General features: G+C 33.8%; 1 protein-coding gene across 1 annotated transcript in view; it reads left to right on the top strand.

Annotated features, from left to right (window-relative positions):
- LOC148832691 (uncharacterized) overlaps positions 1-23,282 on the top strand; it is a 59,065-nt gene that overhangs the window by 29,219 nt on the left and 6,564 nt on the right. The window contains exons 18-23 of the mRNA XM_088918136.1: positions 11,864-11,917; positions 18,092-18,136; positions 18,558-18,611; positions 20,169-20,222; positions 20,560-20,613; positions 22,733-22,804. Of these exons, the coding sequence (XP_088774262.1) occupies positions 11,864-11,917; positions 18,092-18,136; positions 18,558-18,611; positions 20,169-20,222; positions 20,560-20,613; positions 22,733-22,804 (333 nt within the window). The remainder of the gene's footprint in view (positions 1-11,863; positions 11,918-18,091; positions 18,137-18,557; positions 18,612-20,168; positions 20,223-20,559; positions 20,614-22,732; positions 22,805-23,282) is intronic.

Genomic DNA, 23,282 nt, shown 5'->3' with positions numbered 1-23,282 from the left:
GCTAATCTCTAATAATTTAGTACATTAGTGTACAAGCACATAATAAAGATATGGAAACACGAATGAATGAATTTAAAATAAAAGAAAAGAAAATTGGCTTTTTTTTGTCAATGTTTAACATTTAACAGATGATATGTTTCCTACTATACTGCTTTCTAAAATTATTGGGATAGCAAAACCAAAAATCCTATATTTGTTTTACAGTTAAACATTTTGTATTTGTCATTATAAGATAATGTAAATGATATGAATAATATCCATTTTCTTTTTGGGTTATTCCATGTATACAGTACATTTGATCATATTAGAACAAAAACATACTTTGTGTTCAACCCAGTGATTTCAAGTGACCATAACTACTGGAACATGTTCAATTTAATTAAAGATCCAAGTACGAATATTTTCTTAAATAAGAATTACATACAGTTTGTGACCCACAGAGCTTTGTAACTACTTTGTGTGACTTACAATTTGTGCGATTGTACCTACAGTCCTGCCTCTATTGTGGACCTTAGGTGTTATCTGTGTGAAGTTTGTATGTTCTTCCCATGCTCACGATTGTTTTCACTGGGTGCTTCGGTTTCCTCCCACAGATATCTTGGTAAGTTAATTCTTGGAAAATTCTCCCTGGTGTGAATGTGTGTACATGCGTCTGTATGTGCCCTCTGATTGCCTGGCATCCCATCCAGTGTCTGTCCTGTCTTGCACCTGTTGCTTCCCAGGATAGGCTTTTAGAAAATGGATGGATGGATGAAAGCAGATACAGCGCCATGCAAAATATTTGCAAAATAATAAAATAATTTTTAAAGTGCATAATTTTAATCAAAACCTGAATGCTCATTTATATTTGTATCTATGAAATTTTAAATGGAAAGAATAACTGAAAAGAAAAATAGAAAAGCTAAAATATATTGATTACATGTACATGTACAAGTATACACCCTCTTTTCTATGGCAAACCTACTGTAAATTAGTTCAAGTGCATACAATTTACCTAAAAGTTGCCTTTGACATGCTCTAAAAACAGCTGCTTTAAACATAAAAATAGAACAAAAAGCCCCAAAATGAATGTAAAATTGACCTTTACATTGTTTTTCTACTAACAATAGACACATAAATGCTGTGATATTACACAAACATTGTTTCCCTTATCAATTCTTGTGGTATTTGGGTGAAAAGACAGGTTCACTTCCTTCTTTGTTCCAGTCTATTTTCTTTAAAAGACTAAAACCTCTTTCCTCTTTCCAGTGTTTTGCATTCCAGTGAAATGTTTAATAAACCTACCCTGTCTTGGCATGCTGTATCTAGAAACACAGACCATTGCTTTTCCTGTACAGATGTCATGTATTATTGACATCAAAGACAGATGCCAGCAATGTAGCAAGTAGTAAAATGACTGTTTATAGGACAAGTTTTAGGACTTGATGAAATAATGAAATACCCTTAATTTTTCTGATACTCTCCCTCTATAATTAGTTACTGAAGGATGTTGTTATTGTGGCAGGATTTGCCTACTGGAAGAACTGACATTATTGAGTGAAACACACTGAAAAAAGGCAAGTCGTAAAGTTAATATACAGTATATTAACAAAGTATAATCTCAAAAGATCAAATCTTTTCCTGAATAGGTAATACAATGTAACTTGAAGGGTAATAAGAACTTAATGAAAGAAAACTGAACATCATTACTGATCAAATATTTTAAATAAAACTGGTTTTAAGTAATATGTATTTGAGATGATAGTAAATCTTTAGAGGAATGTCATTTCTCTCCCATTTCCAGCTAGCTTTTAAGACATGTCAGGTATTATATGTGACAGAATTCTTTTTTTCAGAGTGTATTTTTGTAGTTTTCTATCTGTAGGGCTGTTGATATGGTATCTGCTGTACTGTACATGTGGGTACAAAAAGCAATATAATCATTTTTCATCTGGTTTTACTCTGAAGTCATTGAAAGATGCAAATGTTTGACAGTGATAGCTTTTCTTCTGAATTTTACCGCAAACGGAGTGGTTTAAGTAAATTACTGTATCAGAACAGACAGCATTAAAAATGATTTCACCTCCTTATAAAAAGAAGGTGAATAGATATGGAAAGCAGTCTTGTAGTGTATATCAGTGAATTGTTGTAGAACAGGCAAAAGTCATCATTGTTTCAAAGGGTTGGGCACCATCAGCCTTTGTATTTTTAATGTAAAATTAATTGATCGAACATTTAATGACGTTTTAATGCTTCAGTCATTTTTATAGTTTTGACCATTATCTTAGAGACATGAGGATGTAACTGAGAATTAACCAAAATGTATTAAATAAATTGCCAGTGTAATCCAAGCATGCCATTTTATGAATATGGTAACTAGCAAATATTTACAACATCAATTTATCGTGATCGCTAATGTAAATATTTAACATATTCCTTTTTTAAAAATTCCCTCTTATACTGGATTACAAGTTGCAAAACACACCACAGCTAAACTTGATCTAAAAACAACTCTTCCTTTTGAGTAAAAACAGTTTCCCAGACCCTTCTGTGGAGAAAGTGCTTAGCTAACCAGCAAAAGAACAGCAACAGATCTGATGTGGCTTGAAAGATGAAAGCAATTTTATTAGGCTGTGTTTTCAGCTCTGGAGCACAGCAAGTTAAAGTGGAATGGTCTTTAATTACATACACATGCACCAATGGTTGTAAATTTGCCACAGTACATTTACTAGTTTGATTTTTAACTGCTGTGGCCCTGCCTCCTTGGATTTATCATACTAAAAATAAAGTGACAAATATTTGTTTTTTTGTTTTTGAGATCAGAACAGAGATACAATTTAGATGTTTTACATTAAAGTACAGTATGGATGTAGATTTATCTTTAATCACTTTGTGCTACTTTTTAAAAATGCATGTTATGGAAGAAATAAGAGAAACTATTTTTAATTATACTAGAATCTACTGTAGGAAGTCCTTATGATGTTTTATATTTATTATTATTGCAAAATACTTGCAAAGTATTTTATGTAATTGCTTTTTACAGTTTACTGTACCTATAGTGTTCTCCAAATAATGTGTATACCATACATAACGACAGAGTGACTCAATTTTAATTCAGATTCTTTAAAAGAAAAAGAAGCAAGTGTAAGGTACAAACAGTGTATATATCATTTTTCAGGATGACAAATTATTTACCCTATTTAATATAAACTAAAATGGACATAACTCACAGAACAGCAGTAATTTAGACACAATAACACTTCACTGTTAGTGCTCTGTTTATGAAGCTAATTGTACAGTATGTATAGTATTGCACACAAAAAAGTAGAAGTAGGATAAAAACATTGCCGTGTAAAAGGGTTGGTTTCCATTCACAGCAGATAAAAGTGAAAAAAAATGTTGCAAGTCAGACTGTAGTTTTAATTGTTATGGTCACACAACACATTAACTTGGGCCCACTTTAATGCAATTAGGAAGAATAAAGTATCACTAGTGTAATATTAAAAATTATTATCCATTTTCATCATTAAAAGTAAGAACATAGTCTGCATTAAAGCTTAATGTACAATTATGCTACATTCCACGTTATACTGGAGTATGTGAATGGCTTTGTGTATAATAATACAGGTACTTTTCATGAGATAATAGTAGTATACATGTACTGTATATCAATGCTTATGTCATGCCACACTAAATATTATGTTGGAAATCATGTTCCAAAACACAAAATTGCAATATTCCATGTGGTCTAAATGCAAACAGATATAATTTTGATAGTAAATACTCTAGATTTCATTTTGCTTTTTATTTTCCCATAAAGTATTTTGATTACAAAAGAGCAAAGATAGTTTCACTATATTTGTATCCATTTAAGGTCACAGAAATATAATGAGAAATTAAGTAATGAAAAACTAAACGGTTACTTAAAAGCTCTAAACAAAGCAGATATCTTAAGAATGTTTATAATGAGGGGGAAGTAATATAGTAATTGACAGGCTCATGTTTTTTATACAGTATGCTTTAATGTCTGTGAAAGCAGTACAGTATATGACAGGACGGAGCAGTCAATGTTCTGCGTTTCTTTCAGTGCTTGCTGCCAAAGGATTTGAAGGCAGGTAAAAATATGGACTAAAATGTATCTTTCTTTTGTTGTATGCATCAGGTATATTGCTACTGGTAATTAATATTGTATATTCCTTTTCTGGAAGGTAAATGGTCAGAATATGCATAGATTTATGTTAGTTGATGATGCAGTCCCTTTCATTTAGCTTGCATTATGAATCATAAAAAATCCTGTTTTCCTGTTCTAAGTGATTTCATGTAAGACATCTTATGGAACTTTTTTTATCTAGACTTGTTTCCAAAAAAGTGATGAAAAATCATTTATACTGTGATTTATATTGCTTAAAGTTTTATAAGACAAGCGTGATTTGTTCAGGCCCCTGCTGTAAAGATAATCTCCATTACAGTATGTCACAGATCCAAAGGATCTGATTTCTCAGGAAGAGAAGTCAAGCAATCTGCAAAAGCCCTTAATCTTGCTCAGGACTGAATGTGTATTTAATGTGAGTGGGATTCATTTGTGTGAAAGGCAAAAGCTCACACTAGCAGCTGTCCCACACAGATCCTGACCACACATTTCAGTTTCTTCTTGCTTCAGCTTTCAGGAGCCCACACTTACAGTAAGACAATAGCTTCCTCATAATTCTTCACTCCTGGTTTTGACATCTACAGTCTGAAGTAAGAACTGCTGTTTGCAGTAAGTGCTGTGCAGGTCATGACATTGGATACTCTCCAATATTTCCCTGTAAATATAATGCATTTTCTAGCTGTATAATTCCTGAAATAAAATTACTCCATAACCCTATAATCTGAATAATTAAGAATACAATGATATGAAGAGGAAATAATATTAAGAAGAAAGGATGTAAGAATGATTTGGGTGCCAATCAGTACCCTCTCCATGACCTGAAATGGATATACAGTATGCTGGCAAATTGAATATTTGTTTTTTTTTAAACTACAGTTTTTTCAGTTTTTTGCTGTTTGGAAAAGATAAGGATCTGCTCAAAATGTTCTTTTTAGTCAACCTAAAAAAGGAATGATCAAGTAGTGGGTCCAGTGCTTCTATGGTTCTACTTTAGTCAAATAAATGATAAAAATCTATTTGTCTTTACATATACAACAGCAAGAAAGCAAATCTGTGCAAAATATTAAACAGAAATGCTTAATAACTATGTTGCAATGATGGTGGTACTGAATAACTTTCATTGTAGGTTGAATGAATTGGCAAAATCTGCACTTTAAGAAAATTAACTGAATTCTATGTTTAAACCATGGTGAATTATACCCCAGCTCTATAAGTACATATGATTATAGTTACCAGTGTTGTCTCAAAGTCTATATTAAAAAAGATGGGATGGGAAAACCCTCAATCTGAAAAACAACTACTCTCTTAAAATAAAGCATGGAATGTACAGTATGTGTAGATCTGGTGACATAATTTTTTTGTAAATTAGAATTTAGATATCATTAATTACATACTGTAGCCTCTAACATAATTTAGCCTCTTGAATACTAATAATGCATTTATTGCTGTTTGACTTCTGTTTTGTATGTGTAATTACTTTGATATATTTTAACATATTTATTCATACCCTTGTTTCAATGTAATTAAATTTGGTGTCAGTAAAAATCAACTGTACATTCAGTATTCTACAGTGCATTGTATCATAAAGGGAATCACAAAATATTGTAAGTACTGGATATCAGTTTTGTAAAAATAAAACGGTCCCAATAATTACATATTTGTTTCTATATACAATGTAGAAAATTCTAAAATTCACAATTCACATCTCAGTAATTAGTATTCTGTTAATTCTCTGATGTTGATGATATAACTTTTTCAGAGCATTTTTGATCATTCCTCTCTGCAGGACTTCTCCAGATCCCGTAAACATTTTGCAGTATATTAGGAGAACTTCTTTGAGTGCTTCATCGCAGACAGAGACAGGCAGAGACAGGTTTTTGGATTAAATAACCTAATATTGCATACGAGTAACAGAGGATGCAAAACACCCAATGGTGGATCATCATCAGTGACTTCTAAAACTTTAACTTACTGTATATAGTGTGTATTTCAAAGTTTGATTTGTTTTTTGTGTTTATGTATTGATGACATCTAGTGGTGAATCTCAAAATATCCTGTGAGATGGTGTCCCTGGTTTACAAAGTCATTGGCCAAATGTACTAATGATATGCTACTAGCACCTAAGGAATTTACCCAAATGAAATATTTACTTTATGTGATGTATGCATTGTTTCTGTTATGCAATTTAATTGTTCTAGTTTCTGTTACATAATTTAAATTAGGTTTATTAAAACTGTGTTCTTTAAAAGGGAGAAATACAGTAAATGAAATTAGGAGGAGGATATACAGTAGAACTTTTAAAAGAGCTAAAATGTGAGTGATGTGGCAGGGCAGGCCTGAATAAAAGAAGTTCATTAATTGCTGGATTGTTTGTTGCTGATCAGGACTTAATGCCTTCCCTCATGCCTTCTATTTATCTAGTGTGAACTAGTAGACATACTGTAAACTTGCCTGTTTGGGAACTTAAATATTAATGCATTCTTGATATCACTGGGACAGACATAGTTGGGTCATGCTTTGACTGCTTGGATCAGTCTATCATACAGACCCACCTCCATACTTCACAAAACAGCTGAAATTCTTTCTCAGCATGAACTTCACTTTTCCGTATACAGTAAATTATACTACTGACAAGCCTGCCCAGAGATTCAATTAATAGTCATGTGATTATACAATCATGACTGACTTGACTTGGAAGTCAGTTTTTTGTTATTTGGCTGTCTCATTTCTATAATAGTGACCTCATGAATGGTCTTGGAGATAGTGTACCCTTTTGATAACGGAGGTCCTCAAAGATTCCTGTTTGTTGCCCTTGTTGCTCTGTGAAATACAGTAGTCTCGCAGAACAAATAATAAATAAAAAATATTCAGTTAGGTATAAGGAAAAGAAAAACAATAGTAATGTTCTCTCCCTAATGGGGCAGCAGCCATCCCATTAACCTTGAACTCCTAGATTGATTGCTCAGTCAGTTGTGTTATATCAACATGGCTTTATTACAGTTATCACTATAGATGCTAGAGATACACTAGAGAATAAATCACTGAGTGTCCCACACTGACACTAATATATTTTACTTCTGTCTTCAGCTTCCTTGGATATCCAATCTAGGTGATTTCTACAAGTGTGTACAAGTGGCTAAATATTAAATTATTCCATTTTCAATATTTATTTTCAACACATTTACAGGTTGTGAATAAATATGAAAATAGTGGTTTTAAAGAAATATGTTTAGATTAGTTTTTGCGATATTCGCAAAGGATGATTTGGGAATTGATTTATGCAACACATATTGAATGTGTGCATGCATATTTTGATAAATCTAGCTCTGTTACAATGTATCAGGAGTTTAAAAAAATGGAGCCAACTGCGTATGTAATTAAATACCACATTCTAGGCCCAAAACATCTGTTGTATAATGTTTTTGTATAATATATAGATTTATCATACAGTACATTTAATTAGTTTAAATGGAACTGAACATACAGCATGCAGTATGAAAGTAAAATATCATAATACAACATACAGCTGAGGATGGAAATGTTTTTGCATGACTTTTGCTGATGTGTAACTGTTTTTATTGATTGCATTTAAACCCTAATGTATTAGAAAAAAGAACAGGATATAGCACACAGTGACTTTTCTGTATCTTTTGCTGAAATGAGTTTTCAAAATTGAAATTACTGTATGGTTATTACTATACATCTGTTTGTAATACCCCTTAATATGCTATGTGGATTTTATGATCAATAATTTATTGATCTATGCACTACTGATATAGGCACAAGAGAACACGATTTGCCATTATAGCATTTAAAAAATCCCAAAAGCATAATTCTGAATTGAGCAAATATAAGCATAATTCTGAATTTAGCAAATAAAACGGGAATTAAACAGGAATTGCTACAGTATAACCAGATTTACGAATTAAAGTACCTCATACTGTAACAGTTAAAGGTCACAAAGGAACTACATTGAAACTAAAATTGTATTATATACAGTCCAAAACTCTATTATTCCTTGTTATTTAGACTGTTTCTTCATTGCATAATTGTCTGTACCAAAACAACTATATAAAACAGTACTGCCAATGTGTCAAAATAACATATTATCAACCTTTAAACATACAGTACTTTATTGGCCATTTTTATTATAAAGAGCATTTCAGAATAGATACAAACTTGAAGGCAAGTATAAAACATTGAAAACAGTTCTATTGTCAATAATAAGAGAAAACTACCAATAAGAAAAATAGACTGCCTTTTCATACAGTATATGTCATATCAAACTGATGCATACATTTGAGGACTACATTTGGACTAATCTGTTGTCTAGCGTATACTCTCTATAAAATTCCTGTAGATAAAAGGAAACACTTAACTTTTGACAACATGTTTTACCCATGCTGTGTTAATGGTTGCAGGAAAAAAGATGCAGTAAAATTGTTTTGATTTCCAAAACAGACTGTTTCCAATGAGAAAATCGTGTTTAGTTTTAAAATCTAGCTATTTGTAAAAGGGAAATTCAGTAATGTGTAATGATCACTGTGAAAGTGAAGATTGCTGTGGAAAGTGTGTGTACTGTACAGTATATACTCACCTTACATGCACATTAAAATGTGACTGTGAAACTGGAAATTTAGGTAAACTTTTCATGTAGCCTACATATATAGGATTTTGTTAAAATTTCTAGTTTCATGTACTTGATCTAATATACAGTACACAAATGTACAAAGTGTATGATGGAATGTTTTCTGATCTTAAGAGTCCCTTGATCTGTTAATTCTTTGGCTGACCCCATCATCCAACTATGGGTGTCTATCCCCAGCAAAAAAGGAAGAATATTTGAATGTGACCATGATAGCTGTTTGCTTTCAGTAATTCAGCAACATACATATGGTACAGAATTCTTTGTTACATTTGAGGAAATGTTTATTCTTTTTAAGTTGGAATTACGGCCTATGCAAAACCATGGTTCCTAAATATTAAACAGTTGGTTCTGAGCATTATTGAATTATTATTGTTTCATGTGGATCAACAACTGGTGATCCCAATTGTACTACAGTTCTTCAGTATATTTTTACAGAATTTTAAGCCACACCTTCATACATACTATGAACAGTGTGTTTCTTTGGCATGATACCAGCAATGACTTACTAACACATGCAATTCATGTACATTTCTACATTTTGAGAGCAGTTGGCTATGTAAATAATATTGATCTAATATGACTTTAAGGTGTAGAACCTGAAATAGATTTGTTGTCCTTTTGCAATTTAAGACTTTTATTGATCTGTAGTATTTCAAGCACAAACTCCTTGCTTTGCCCATTGAATTAGGTGAGTATGTAGCTTCATATGACTTACAGTATGTACTGCATAAACTTTACTAAAAGAGCTGGTGAAATGATTGCATGATTACATTTGGATATATTTAACAGTATTTCTACGTGAATCTTCCTTTAACTTATAAGATTGAGCAATGAAACAATAAAGTGAATGTGATACATCATTTGTTTAATAAAATAAACATTTTGTTTCGTAATCAACAGGTATAATAATAAAAAGGCCTAGAGCAAAGGTAAATTTCTCTATACAAGAAAAAAGTCAAGACAAAATGCTTTAGTATTATTTCCAAAAGAATAACAAAGTATAAAAAACTTCCCTGGCATCTTGTATTGGTAATATAATATTAAAGCATTAAAAACTCTGTTTGCAACTAAATCTCATGGGAACAGTTCTGTTGAAACACATTAATATTCCAGTTTTTGCTCAGTACATCCTGGATTCAGTTCATTAGGATTTAAAGCCAAAGAGCTAAAGTGAAAGGATTTACTGTTCATTGAGTTCAGAATTTTTTTTCAGAGAGAAAAAGTTGTAACTCAGGGCACAGTATGATGCAGATGATTTCAGTGAGAAACTGCCAGGCTGAATTTTTATGCCCCATTGTTTCTTCTTGTGTTAAAAAGCCTATTTGTTATTTCTGGTGAGCCAAGAAAAAACATGAATTTGAAGTGTCTACCTTCCTAGTTTTCAAGGCAGTGCTCTAAGGAGGAGACCTGTGGCTATAGGGATAGATTTAGGTTTTTTTAGCTGTGAAAGCACTCTATTAATAAATTATTTTGTAAATTATTTACTATTTACTATATACTATTTACAAATAAATTAACTTATTTGTATTTACTTTCTACTCTAATGTTTAAGAATACTAAAAGTAATTTTGTAATACTGCATGTACAATCGCCCATTCTCTTTTCATTATAGATTACGGTATTGTGGCTATTTACATTCCGTAGTTAAGAACACATTCTTCATGATTTTTCTTTTTAAATATTGTTTGAGAGATTAACACCAAACAAAATAAGCTAAGCCTTTTTCCATCACATCAGCTATGCTTAAAGGAGATCAAATAACATGTTGACATTTACTGCAGAAAACAATGTTATGGTTTAATTATAAAGAAGTAGAAATAGAATACAAGGGCACCTTACTATAGGCAAGTAACTACGAGTTGTGTCATCTTATTATTATTATTATTATTATTATTATTATTATGCTGTAGGTTAAAAAGGTAATCTCAACCTCAGCAGCAAAGTGGCAGTCTCATTATTGTTTTAGGGATGCAAAGTGTGTGCGCAATGGGCTGGTGTCTTGCCCATGGTGTATCCTACCTTGTGCCCATTGCTTGTCAGCATCCCCAAGACCCTGTATTGGATAAAGTGGTTAAAAATGGATGCAAATATGATCAAACCAAACTTCTATGATGACAAAATTAAATATTTATAACTTTTATTGTAGTCTACAGTATATGAATGTCTTTTGCTCTGAGAAAGGTAAAGTACTGTGAAAAACATGCCTGTGTTAAAGTGTATACATTGGACACCACTCTCTGTATACTAACCTACTGTGCAAGTGGAAGAAAAGAAAACAGACGATAAACATTTAGGGAAGGGCAGGCTAAAACAAAGGAAATCATATAAAGGAAAACATACAGTATATGTTAAGGTGGGTAGCTGAGTCAGCATGCGTAAGCTGCAAAGGAACAAGTAATAGGTTTATTCCATGCTAAAAAGAGAAGGAAGAAAACATAACGTTTTGGCCGTGGAGCCCTAACACCTGAAGAAGGCTCCACAGCTGAAATGTTGTGTTTTCTCTCTTGTTCCTTTGCAACATACAGTATACATTTACATTTTTTACATTTACATTTAAGGATTTTATTTCTGATATTTTAATGAATTAAACAGTTTCTTTTCAAAATAAACAGCCTGTAACACAGTTCTCAGCATTACAAATCTTAAAAAAAGATTTTGGAAAACAGATATCTGAATTTAGAGGTTTCTCTTTTGCCAAAGAGAATTGTAAGTCTTGGCTGAGGACTAACGGAGAACACAAAACTGATATGCGCTCTCTAGGGTGGTAGGGAAGGAAAATCAGCTGTTGTGATTCACTTTTTGACTGCTATATATATTTAGGGGATTCAGTATTCCAGATTTCTGTGGAATATTCATGGCAAAAAAACAAAAACAAATGGAGTGACTCTGAAGCATATGTCTGGTGATGCCAGGAAGAGATTAGTCAGGTTAAACTCAGACTCTTAACACTAGCAGCCTTATACTGTACATTCACATCGTAGTACAGATTGTATCTCGGTAAATGCTGAAACATGTGATCATTGCTACTGTATTTTGAATTCACCTAAACTAAAGATAATAGCTCACCTATTTTTTTTTACTTTCAGGGTGAGAAAGGAGAACCCGGTGAGCCTGGGGCTGATGGAGTGAGGGGACCTCCAGTAAGAAAGCTTTAATCCAGTCCAAACCTAAGCACTTAGCAACAAAAGTACTGTAATGCAGGTTTAATTGCCTTCCCTGTAAGACCAGTAAACTAAAGTCCAATCGTGTACAGTAAGTACAGCTCTTTTGTCAGCAGCAACATTTATCCTGAACTCAAATTTATTTTTTAATTCACTGCCATCTCCACAAAAAAAAAAAAAAATTAAAAATAGCTTGTAGGCTTCATCTTCAATAATTCCTCCACAAAATAATTGCATCACTGAATAATGTATTTCTGTGGGTCTCAGTACGAATTCAGAATGTTTCAGCTTGTCTTGCTGAAAGGCAACACACTTCAGAGAATTAACTGGCGTGAAGGAGCTTGCCATTCAGACAAGGATGAAAAAGAATGATAAAACAGAATAGTGTGCAACTTTGGGCAGGACTTTGGTAGAGCTCTGTTTATCACCTAATTTCAGAGTAGAGTCCAGAAGTTTTAAAAGGGGATGTTCCTGGTTCTGTCTGCAGGCTACTCCTTTCATTTTGAAATGATTCTAACTTCATGCTGTCTGTACATTGTTTGTGCTTCTGGCAATGATGACCTTTGCTAAGCTCAGGTTGAAGTGGGAGTTGGACTATCTCCACTATGCAGCTTATCATAATCAGAAACAGGAAAAAGGGTTGAGTGTGTGCCTTAATGCAAATTTTATATAGTGCTATAATGATCATACGTTATTTTTACATATCATACAAATATAAATTAAATTGAATAGTGTAATGAAAAAAATAGGTTTAGAAACATCACAGAGTCACTGCTTTGTATAATTCTAATAGTATTTTCCACACTATTACTGTTTGTAACTGTTAGTACTGTTTGTATTATTCTATAGACGGTCACCACATTTCAGTTCCAGTTTTGAAGGCACCCTTAAGAATGAGAAAGTTAGTGATATGTACTGTGTGCTATACATATGACATAATATGCCTTAGTATATTACATATTATTGTTGCTTTAATGCCCATCACAAATCCACAGACAGTATGTCTGTTAAAGCCCTCTGCATAAGGGAACCATTTTGATTGACTTATTCTGTCTCATTTTTTCTCAGACTTTTCTGAAGTACAAGTAAAACTCCAAAACTACATATTAATGAAAAAGAAAACAGTTTCCTCTTTAATCCTCATCATCATACCTGTATTATCTCTCTCAAGACATTTAAACTTGCAATATTATTTAAAATGATTATCAGCATATTTTTCACTGGGTGACTAATAGGTGTCATGACTATTGAGCTGAATGCAGTGTATGTTTTCAGAAGGAAAAGACTGAAATCTGACAATCCCTAATGGCCACTTTTGTTGCCTATTAAATTTGCAATTATGATGTGAATGTGACATCTTGTTTTAAATTAATTGGAACAATCTAACCTGCAGCATGGTGGCACAGTGGTTAACATTGCTGCCTCATACAGTTGGGGCCCTGGGTTCAATTTTGGACCTGGGGTGCTATCTGCAAGGAGCTTTTATGTTCTCCTGTGTTTGTGTGGAATTTTTCTGGGTGTTCTGGTTTCCTCCCACAGTCTAAAGACGTACAGGTAGGTGAATTGGATTCTGGGTACATTGGCTCTTGTCTGAGAGTGTGCACGTCTGAGGTTTTGTTTGTACAGTAGGTTCCCTGCAATGGACTGGCACTCTATCTATGGTATACCCCAGCTTTCTCCCTGTTGCTTACCAGAATAGGTTCCGGTTCCCTTGTGACCCTGAATTGGAAGAAACAGAAAATGGATGGATAACCTGGCCTACATTTCTGTGGAAGACCAAGCTTCACACTCTGTCTTTGTCAAGTGCATATTGGAAAAACAAGGAGAGGCTGACAGTTGTTCACAAATGTTGTTATCTATTGTATAAGTGTGTACTCAGTGAGAAAAGAATGTCTGCCAATTCTCTTGCCTCACAATCAGTATTTGGAATCGGGCAGAGACACAGTTTGTGGTATAAATGAAAGAAAATTCAGGAGGAGATGATGCTTCAGGCATGAATTAGGCATTTTAATGGGTAAAAGACAGCTCCAGGTCCTGTTGCAGGAAGAAGAGGGAAGGACTGATAGACTCTGCCATTCCCTGGCAGTTTTCCAGATTGGACCTGATCCTAGCTCCTTGTTCAATGTCAGGGAACCAACCTTTTGTCAACAGTCCCAGACTTTGGGACATTTGGCAGTGTTACGGTGCTAAAACTGCCAGCTTGGGGATGTGGTAAAAGACTGTAATAAAAACTGCAGACTTGTGCAATCAAGAGGGATACCTCAGGAAGGGGCACCCAGATCGCATGAGTGATTGTTGGAATCAATCAGAAATATCCTCCTCCTACTGCACTGTTTCCATTGTAATTGTAGAATTTCCTTTGGCATAACACAAGGGACTGGTTCCTTGCAATTAAAAAACATCTTTCTTCTGGTTTTGCTGTTATCTCCTCCCACTCTTCTGATGAAAGCTACTTCCTGATGGGAAACTCAACAGCTTAATTGTTTTAGCTGCTCGTTAGTGGTGTAATAGCATTTCTCGCATTTACTTTTGGAAAGGTTGTAGATTTTCTTCAAGCAGGTAGTGATAGTAGCAAAAGTACTTTTTTTTTTGCTTTAAAAAAGATAACATTATTTGGAACTAAAGAGTAGTTGCTTTACCGTGAAGTCAGTCGGGCCAATTTCTTTTTCCCTTAAGAGCTAGGATAGTGTAACCATGAAAAAAAATATACATCTTAATTGAAGGATCTGGAAGCCTCTGTCTTCCTTTACAGATAGGGAATGTGTTGCTTAAAGTATTTAGAAAGATGTAATTACAAAACCAGGGCACTCACTGCTCTTGTATGATTAAAAGCTTAATTTGTGGCATTCCTGATGCCATGATTCTCAACATTGTATTGCCATTAGGGACAGTGTAAAATGTTTTCCCACAGGTAAGTGTGTGGAGTTAACATGTACTGCAGATTTCACTCACATACTGAAATGCTCACAGCAGTGTTCAGATGTGAACATCTCTTACACAGGAAGGCCAGAACCAAACCTCTTTATACAGCCCCATTTTTTATTTTGGATAGAAATATAAGTTAAATATCAAAACACTAAATACGAAACAGTGACGTAATCAGCAATTTTACAAAGAAATGTTGGCATTTTAAAATCTTGAAATAAAAAAGGTGACAATAAGAATAGCTTTCTATCCTCTTTATTCTCACATAAAACAATTTTAACAAGCTTAAATTAATAGACTTGATTGAATATTAAGTTAAATCATAATGTGCAAAGTCTTTGATATATTTAATTCTTTATTAATTCCATCACTAACAATAATATGCAGATTCTTATTTATTTTGTGCTTACGAGATTTGTACTGCGTAATATACAATATGATTAATTAATTGTGCCCAAAAGAACACCTAAATGTATGCAGTCCTGCACTGCTGTCTGCCATTGATCCAGGCTAAAATGCAGAATCTGAAAGTGGCATTAGCTTGAGCTCTTTTGAGCCATTTCTCTTTAGTCTTCAAGAGTGAATATTTTTGTTTTTCAGAGCATCATACACTTGAACAGACACTTCCATCATAGATATTATTTCATTTATTACTTTAAGACATATCTAAAAACATACAGTATCTCTTGATTCAATGTTTGTTGTGACCATCTTTCAAGCAAATAATTGCATTCAGATTGTGGCAAATAGGGGGCTGAAAGAATCACTCCTGCTGATAGTAACTTTGCTCCTTGAATGCTAAAAATCTCTGTTTAAACTGGAATCCATAGACCTGCAGGTATTGTGTTGAAAGGCTGTATAAGGGAAACTGTGGCTTTAACCACCAGTATTAGTACTGTTGCATTTTTGCGTTAGTAGTAATAGTATTAATTTTATTTGAAGAGCCCAGAATATTAGAAAATCTGTTTTGATGCCACAAATATTGTTACTAGTTAAGAAAATTAGAACATGTTTTTAATTGGCTAATCAGATCTCATGTGAAATATCATACTGTAAGCACTTTTAAAATCTAACAGAAATTACAGTATACAGTATAAATCCCTCATCCTCATTCCCATTTAGGGAAGAAAGCTGTATCCAATTCATGTGTTATTATCAGTTTAATGCTTGTGTTTACGTGTGTCACACAAATATTAAAATATTGACAAGTTTAACAGAAATATCTCTACAAAAATAGTTTATGTAATGCATTATGTTTTAACCTTTTTCCTGGTTAATTTATTCACGGCACACAGTGGTGAGTGAGAACTGTATTACTCCAAGTTAAAACAGGTTAAAGCTCTCTTTACAGTGGTACATTTCCTCTCATGGTCTTAATTTTCCATTTAATATTTGAAATCCAATTTAAATTTAAATCTGATTTAGATTAGTATTCATCATATTTTTGATCAAAGCAGATATACACTACTATAAATTTCATATTTCCGTGATATAGTGGACAGAGGTATTGCCGACTTGCAGAATATAAAAGAAACATGCATTAAAACCCAAATACTGTTCTTAGGAAATGTCTGTATTCTCACAGAAATGTTTCAGTTGGCCAATTAGCTTCCTGAATTTTTACCTACTAAAACATCTGTTCCTTTTATTACATGGTGGCTTTCACTGCTTTAGCTAAAATCTACAGTATTTAATCGGAAGTAGAAGCATAAATGTACAATCTTATCCCTCGCACCCTGACATTTTATTTTCTGTTTGCAGATATTCAGGGTCAAGACCCCTTCAGCACTACAGAAGGCAAACAAAACATGAAACCAAGAATCAGTCTTGGAATCCCCCAATTATTGTAGCTCCATCCACTCACTGAAGGAAATGCAAAATGTACCTCTAGTACAACCTTAGAGACTGCAGTCACAAGTCTGCACCACCAGTGGAAACACTGGATTGGCAGAGACGCTTCTGGGATATTGTTTAGTAAAGTCAGGTGGGGAATGTCATGCAGCTGACCTATAGGCTTCTTCTATCTAAGTGGCTGTTCTGTCTGCCAATGAGCTGTGCTTGTCTTTCAGCGGGCACGTAAACTTTGAGAATTTCATTTCGGTGAAAAAAACAGAGGCAGCTGACATGGTAACACTGCTAGAGGTAGCTACATTTGTTTGCAGTTCCCCAAACCAGTATAGTTAGTTCTGTTCTGTGATGGTTTGTACTGTACCTAAATTCCACATTTGAATCACAAATAGATGAAAATATTACAGGAACTCTAATTAAATTACACTTTTATGTATTTGTATTGATATGCTGTTAAACCAGTCTGTGATACCTCAGTATGCAGCTCAAAACTTTTTTTTTTAGTTTAATTATATTATGACCTAATATTAACTTAGAAGTTGATGTTTTAAAATGTGTCAGTTTTTATTGCACAACATCCTTGAGAAGCAGTTCCGTATCGCTTGTATTTGAGATTTTTTTTTTGTTGGAACAAAACAGATTTTCAATGATCTGATATACATGATATACATGAACAACGAAGATTTTGTGAAAGGGTTTTATGTTTGGCCACATTCCAGCAGGAGATGTGTGGGAGTCACAATTTATACTGCACTATGAGAAACCTTCAGCATAATGCTTATATTCTCCTGTGTGTAATCATTTTATAACTAACAGTAAGCTCCCACAGTGTTTGAATGAGTTAGTATTACATATCCAGCCACTTGAGAACAACTTGAAACCGAGACTTTATTAATCAAAAGTAGAATGAAAAATGTAATAATCTGGTCCAGATCATATTGATGTATCCATGAGGATATTAATCCAAAGTATAATGTTGTTGTCCTCTGAAAATTACTTTTAAAGTTATCACATGATTTCCTCTGATTTGGTGCTCTGTGCACTCGAAATATTGAGAGATATTGTGTTCAAAGAACTCTGTTTCCTTGAATTTGTTTTGATACTCTGCTTCCAAAGAAGCGTGAAGCATATGTTGTAGAAAAATGGGTTTGATTGTTTTGACCCTTTTCCCATTTTCTGGTGCTGTTCCCGTTCTTAATTAACGGAAGTGCTGCTTGTATTCAAAGCTCTACACCTTAGTATTCAGTCAGAATACAAAGTAATACAAATATAACATCAGTTTATTTAACTATTAATGCCCCATGAACATCAGACCCCTCGGAATCTTGTTAAAACTGTTTATAGTTTCTTCATTAATTTATTTTCCTGTGTTTTCATTAGGGCTTTCGTGGCCTACCTGGAGAGCCTGGGACTGTTGGACCCAAAGTGAGTATGCTTCAGTTAGACCAGCCATTACTGTACTTTATAGAAACCTGGCTACATCTGCTAAATAACCTAAAAGTATCAATTGTCTAATACTAGGCTGCTGTGTATCTTATGTGATGAGATAATTGTCTTGTTCCATCTGTGTATAACCTTGTTTGCATTATATAACAGTGGCAAAGTTTAAAAGCAAAATGCCCCAAACTCTTATAATAACAACACAAATACATAAAAAATACCTTTTTTAAAGTTTCTTAGATTTTAGTTGCCGTTTTTATCTTTGGTTCTTAAAAGGCTTTAGTTCAAAATGTACAAACATTATGCTTTATTGGTCAAGTAAGGTTGTTATATATTCTTTTTTGTGAGAAGCCTGGACGGTGTACGGATGTGGTCCCACTTGTAACTGTTTATTTTAATCACTTAGGGGGATCGAGGCACTCCAGGTCCTAAGGGAATGATGGGGCCACAGGGACACCAGGTTAGTGATGAAATATGAAATATTAAGAAACAGTAATTTCACCAAGCACATTTTCTGTATTGACAGACGTTTCACAGCTAAACATTCTAGGTGTATTATGATGAAGGTTTTTTGACATTGATGAATGAATGTCTCATAAATCTTGATTCACTAGATTTTCTGTAACTGCATTCAGAAAAGTGGTGGTGTACAAAAAATAATCTTAATTAAAACAATTATCAAACTTAATGCACTTGAATCACCATCTTCAACTAACAACCAGTTCCTGGTTGATCCAACTCTTTGTTGTAACTGAGTATTCTAATATTTTCAATTTTAAAATAATCTATAATTAGATGTAGAGAAGGTAGATATACTGTATATGTACCATGGTTACATTAAGTTCTAATCATGTCAAAAACATAACCATTCTTAGCCCCTACTCCAAATTATTATTTTAATTATTTCATTCTCAGTATATGTTCTGTGCTTTACAGACATCAAAATATAGGGCCCATTGTGCAGAGGAGAATTCATAAACAGAGATATTTTAATAATTGTCTTATCAGAAGATTCAAGTTACTGTCTACATGACTTATGTATAAAAAAACATATTTAGGGTAAATTTGCTACAGACGAAGCCAGGCCTATGCATCTAATACTATACAATACAGACCTATTTATGTCATTAAATGTTTTTCCTATAGAAAATTAAAAGAAATCAAAACGTTATTTTTCAGAAATGGAAATCAGAACATAATTAAAACCAGATATAAAATAATATAAGAAGATTTATTTTCATTTTAACAACATTCAAATAAACAGAGGAAATATTTTGGACTAGGTGTTCACTGAGATTTTGGATTTGGATGGATACAGAGCCTTTATGAAAATGATTAAAAAATTATTATTTTTATCACACTTTGGCCAGTACATAGATCACATCAGAAATATGTTTTTGTTATCAGTGATGAGCCTATGAGCTTTTAGCTGTTTTTAAAGTTTGGGCCTCAGAACATTCATTGCACCAAATATTTTCTGCACAATTATGTCCATTGGCTACAACACATGCCCATATAAAACGGGAGACCAATAGGTCATATTGGTAACCAGGAAAGTACCAATTTATAAATAACTGAAAGGTTTAGATGTAATGAATGAAAAATAACCGTCATTTTTTTAATTAAGTAAGTAATAGCCCTTAATTAAGCTCAATTCGTTTAATGGATCAGTAAAATAAAAAGTGTTCTTTAGAACCAACTTTCCTCTGTCCAGATTTAGGTTGTCCTAAAAGACTTGCAGGAACAGGATTGGAGACCCCAGAATTAATCATACGTTTAATAATGTTTGGAACAAAAACCAGAAGAGTATGAATATGAGGTCCATAACATAAATAAAATATATCAGAGGTTGACTGATACTCATAAGACTCACAGATACTTACAGTACAAGAGTCACAGTCGACAACCGACGACTACATGTAAACATATACAGTCATGCAGTGTCTATATTTTGGTAATGAAGTAGAGAATATTACTAATGTCATGGCTACTTATGAAGTGCCTCTTCTCCATATAGGGGATTCAAGGGCCAATGGGCCCAGCTGGTGTGGAAGGACGAGAGGGCCCTAAGGTATGCCAGCAAAAATTATTTATGTTCAGAATATTTTAATTTGTTCCTGGGATTTATTATAACATTAATACACATTTCTAGAAAGCCTTGCATTGGTAGGCCATGGTCTTATAGTGATATCTTTCTAATCTATGGTAGGTGTAAAAAGCAGTTATGAAAACGAACAATGAAAAGGATGTTTCTTCAACCAAAGTAACATTCCACTGTCTTTATAAGTAAGGTTTTTCAGAACTTATTACACTACAGATGAAAAGGCAATTAGAGTCTTGTATAATGTCCGATATTTTTAAAACCTTATATTGTGGCTATCATTCCTTGCTCTGTTCTTTCCATGAAGGGTGTTCCTGGTGAGCATGGAAGAGCAGGATTGCCTGGGGTCCCAGGACAGAAAGTAAGTACTTATTTTTAAAATATATCCTTAAATCATTAGATATAGTGTACAGCTGGTTGAGGATTGCCTGCCCCTTATTGTATGTCAGCATACCTACAGCAATTAATACAATTTCCTGTGGTTTGTCATTTTAATCAAATGGCTGAGAACTATGCCCTGTAGGCACTTCTGAACCAAATGACTTGCATGAGTGGCAAAACCAGAAACACAAACAAAGCAGGAGATGATGTGGCATATTTGTATTAAGCTTTTGTTGAATTTGTATGCTAGAATGTACAATGTTCTTGGTGCTGACATTTAATCATGATGGAAATTACTTTCTGTTTTGTCAGTTCATGGGATTTTGCATTGGACATGTGCAGCAATTTAAAACAGCTTCTCTTATTATGATGAGTGTCCAAGTGATTGCAGAATACTGCAGCTCAGGAACAAAATCAAAGTTGGTGCAATTCCTGAGAGAGAAGGCCACTAGAGGCCACTAGAGGCTTAACGAGACTCAAATCATAAAAATGCAGTTTCAAAATGCAACTTGGGCTCAATAAACATGTTAACCAAATGATTAGTATAGACAGCGGGTACCGAGTAGTCAGTTTATTAACATGCATTGGAGAGAACCTTGTGCAGAATGTTAACTCATTATAGGCTGGTTGTAATTAATTTGCTGTATTCCAGTTTTAAGTTTTGAAAAGGGACCTGAAAAATAAAAAATTGTGCTTCCCTAGGACAAATTTTGAGTCTTAGCACATACAGAACCAGTGTCTTTTGCAGAACCTTTTAAAGAAAGTATGTGTTGTAAACAGTGAAAACTAAACCTGTCTGCATTTTTCAGTTTTTCTGTTCATGTTAATGTAACTTAAATAGGACCTCAGCTTTACCTAGGACGTTGTTCAAATTACGACTTCAATTGGCTGTAATGTATTTCTCTTTATAAGAGTCTTGATTTGATGTCTGAAAAAAAAATCAGAAGTTATCTAGGCCTCCCATGATTCCTGCATATGATTCAAGTCACACTACCACAAGCAAGTGGTAGAGTATCTTAAAATATTACAGTGTTTTTAATTATTTTTAATATAAAAGTATTGTTCTGAACAAAACATACAATTTGTCAAGCTCATCTCTTATCAGTGCAATGCATGTCAATATTCTCATATGTGTCACGGACGTCCAAAGGGACTAACCGTGGGGAGCAGGAGAGCGGAAAAAGACCCATATGCGTGGCGGCGAGACGGGAAAAAGGCCCGGGCTCATAGTGCAAAGAGTTCAGGAATGCCGAATAGAAACCTATGCCCTCAGGGAGCGGACGTGGGGCGCCCTGGTGCTAGGCGGGTCTCAGGACATCCGAACGTCAATGCTGAGCGAGGACAGAGTGCAAGACCCGGAAATATATAGCCCAAGGGAAAGAGAGGGACAGGAAGGACAGCAGACCGGAAACTAGGGACAGGACAGAGAAGGAGCGCCCTCTGGCTGCAGAGGGCGTGACAATATGTGTCATTGTGCAGTGATTTTGAAACTATATATAAACTTACACAGTTTCGAAATGTTAACAGTATTTCTTGTGGAATGAAACCAGAAGTGGTTTGTCAGAAGACAGTTATTAGGAACGGCATCTACACCTGCTAAAGTTCATTAACTTGATACAGTCAAAAATGAAGCATTTTAGAATACCTTACTGAATAAATCCATCAAATAAACATTTAAAAAATATTTTAAAAGAATTTTAGATGTTTCATATTCACCATAAATGTTACTTTCTACAATCTTAATTTTTAAACAGAGTTTCTATAGCACTTCTTGGGTGTGTCCAAAGAACATTCATATAGAATAAAGAATAAAACAAGTGCTCTACTCCACAGTATATCTATAACAAGGTCTTAGCATAAAAACTGCCTTTTTACTACCCCCCTTTTGCTGAAGCTACATCTATTAAACCGATTGTACTTATTTTTTGTATTAAGACACATAAACACATCCTATAAAAATATATCCTACAAATCTGAAACAAACTACTATAGGTACTGAAGTTAGTGAAGAAGAATCACGATCAAGAACAGATCAATATAAAATCACAGAATTCCTGTATTTCAACAAATAAATGTATATATTGCTTCTTTTTTTAAAGGGGATGCAAGGAGAACAGGGAGTTCAAGGACTGCCTGGCTCAGTGGGTAATCCTGGATTAAAGGGCCATAAGGTAAGGACAATCAGGACCTTTCTTCTAAAACAATATATTTCTTCTGCTTATTGATTTTTGTATTATTTTTTATAAAAGTTTGTCTATTGCCATAGACATAGCAGCATTGTCTCTGCTTTGCATTATTTGTCTGTCCATGGATATTATAACCGTTCTCCTGATCCATTGAAATTGCTGACATTGATTAATAATTTCTTTCAGTCAAAGCTATTTAGCTTAATTTCTAGCAACTTAGAAGAGCACAGATCTAACCAGAAAGTGTTACCAGATGTTTATAGATGTACAGATATACCAAGAGTTTTACATTTGTTACAATTCTGTGTGTGAGATGCATTGCAATTCATGCCTAATTTCATGTAAATATCAGCATCTATGCATCATAGGTGCTTTCTTATTTTTGAATAATAAATGTATCAATTCTTATTCAATTTGCATTAATAAACTTTCACTTCACACTGCACAACCATTCCATTAACTC

This window comes from Atractosteus spatula, chromosome 6 (genome assembly GCF_055471065.1).
Source record: "Atractosteus spatula isolate fAtrSpa1 chromosome 6, fAtrSpa1.hap1, whole genome shotgun sequence".
NCBI lineage: Eukaryota > Metazoa > Chordata > Actinopteri > Semionotiformes > Lepisosteidae > Atractosteus > Atractosteus spatula.
This window is presented reverse-complemented; position numbering and strand designations above follow the sequence as displayed.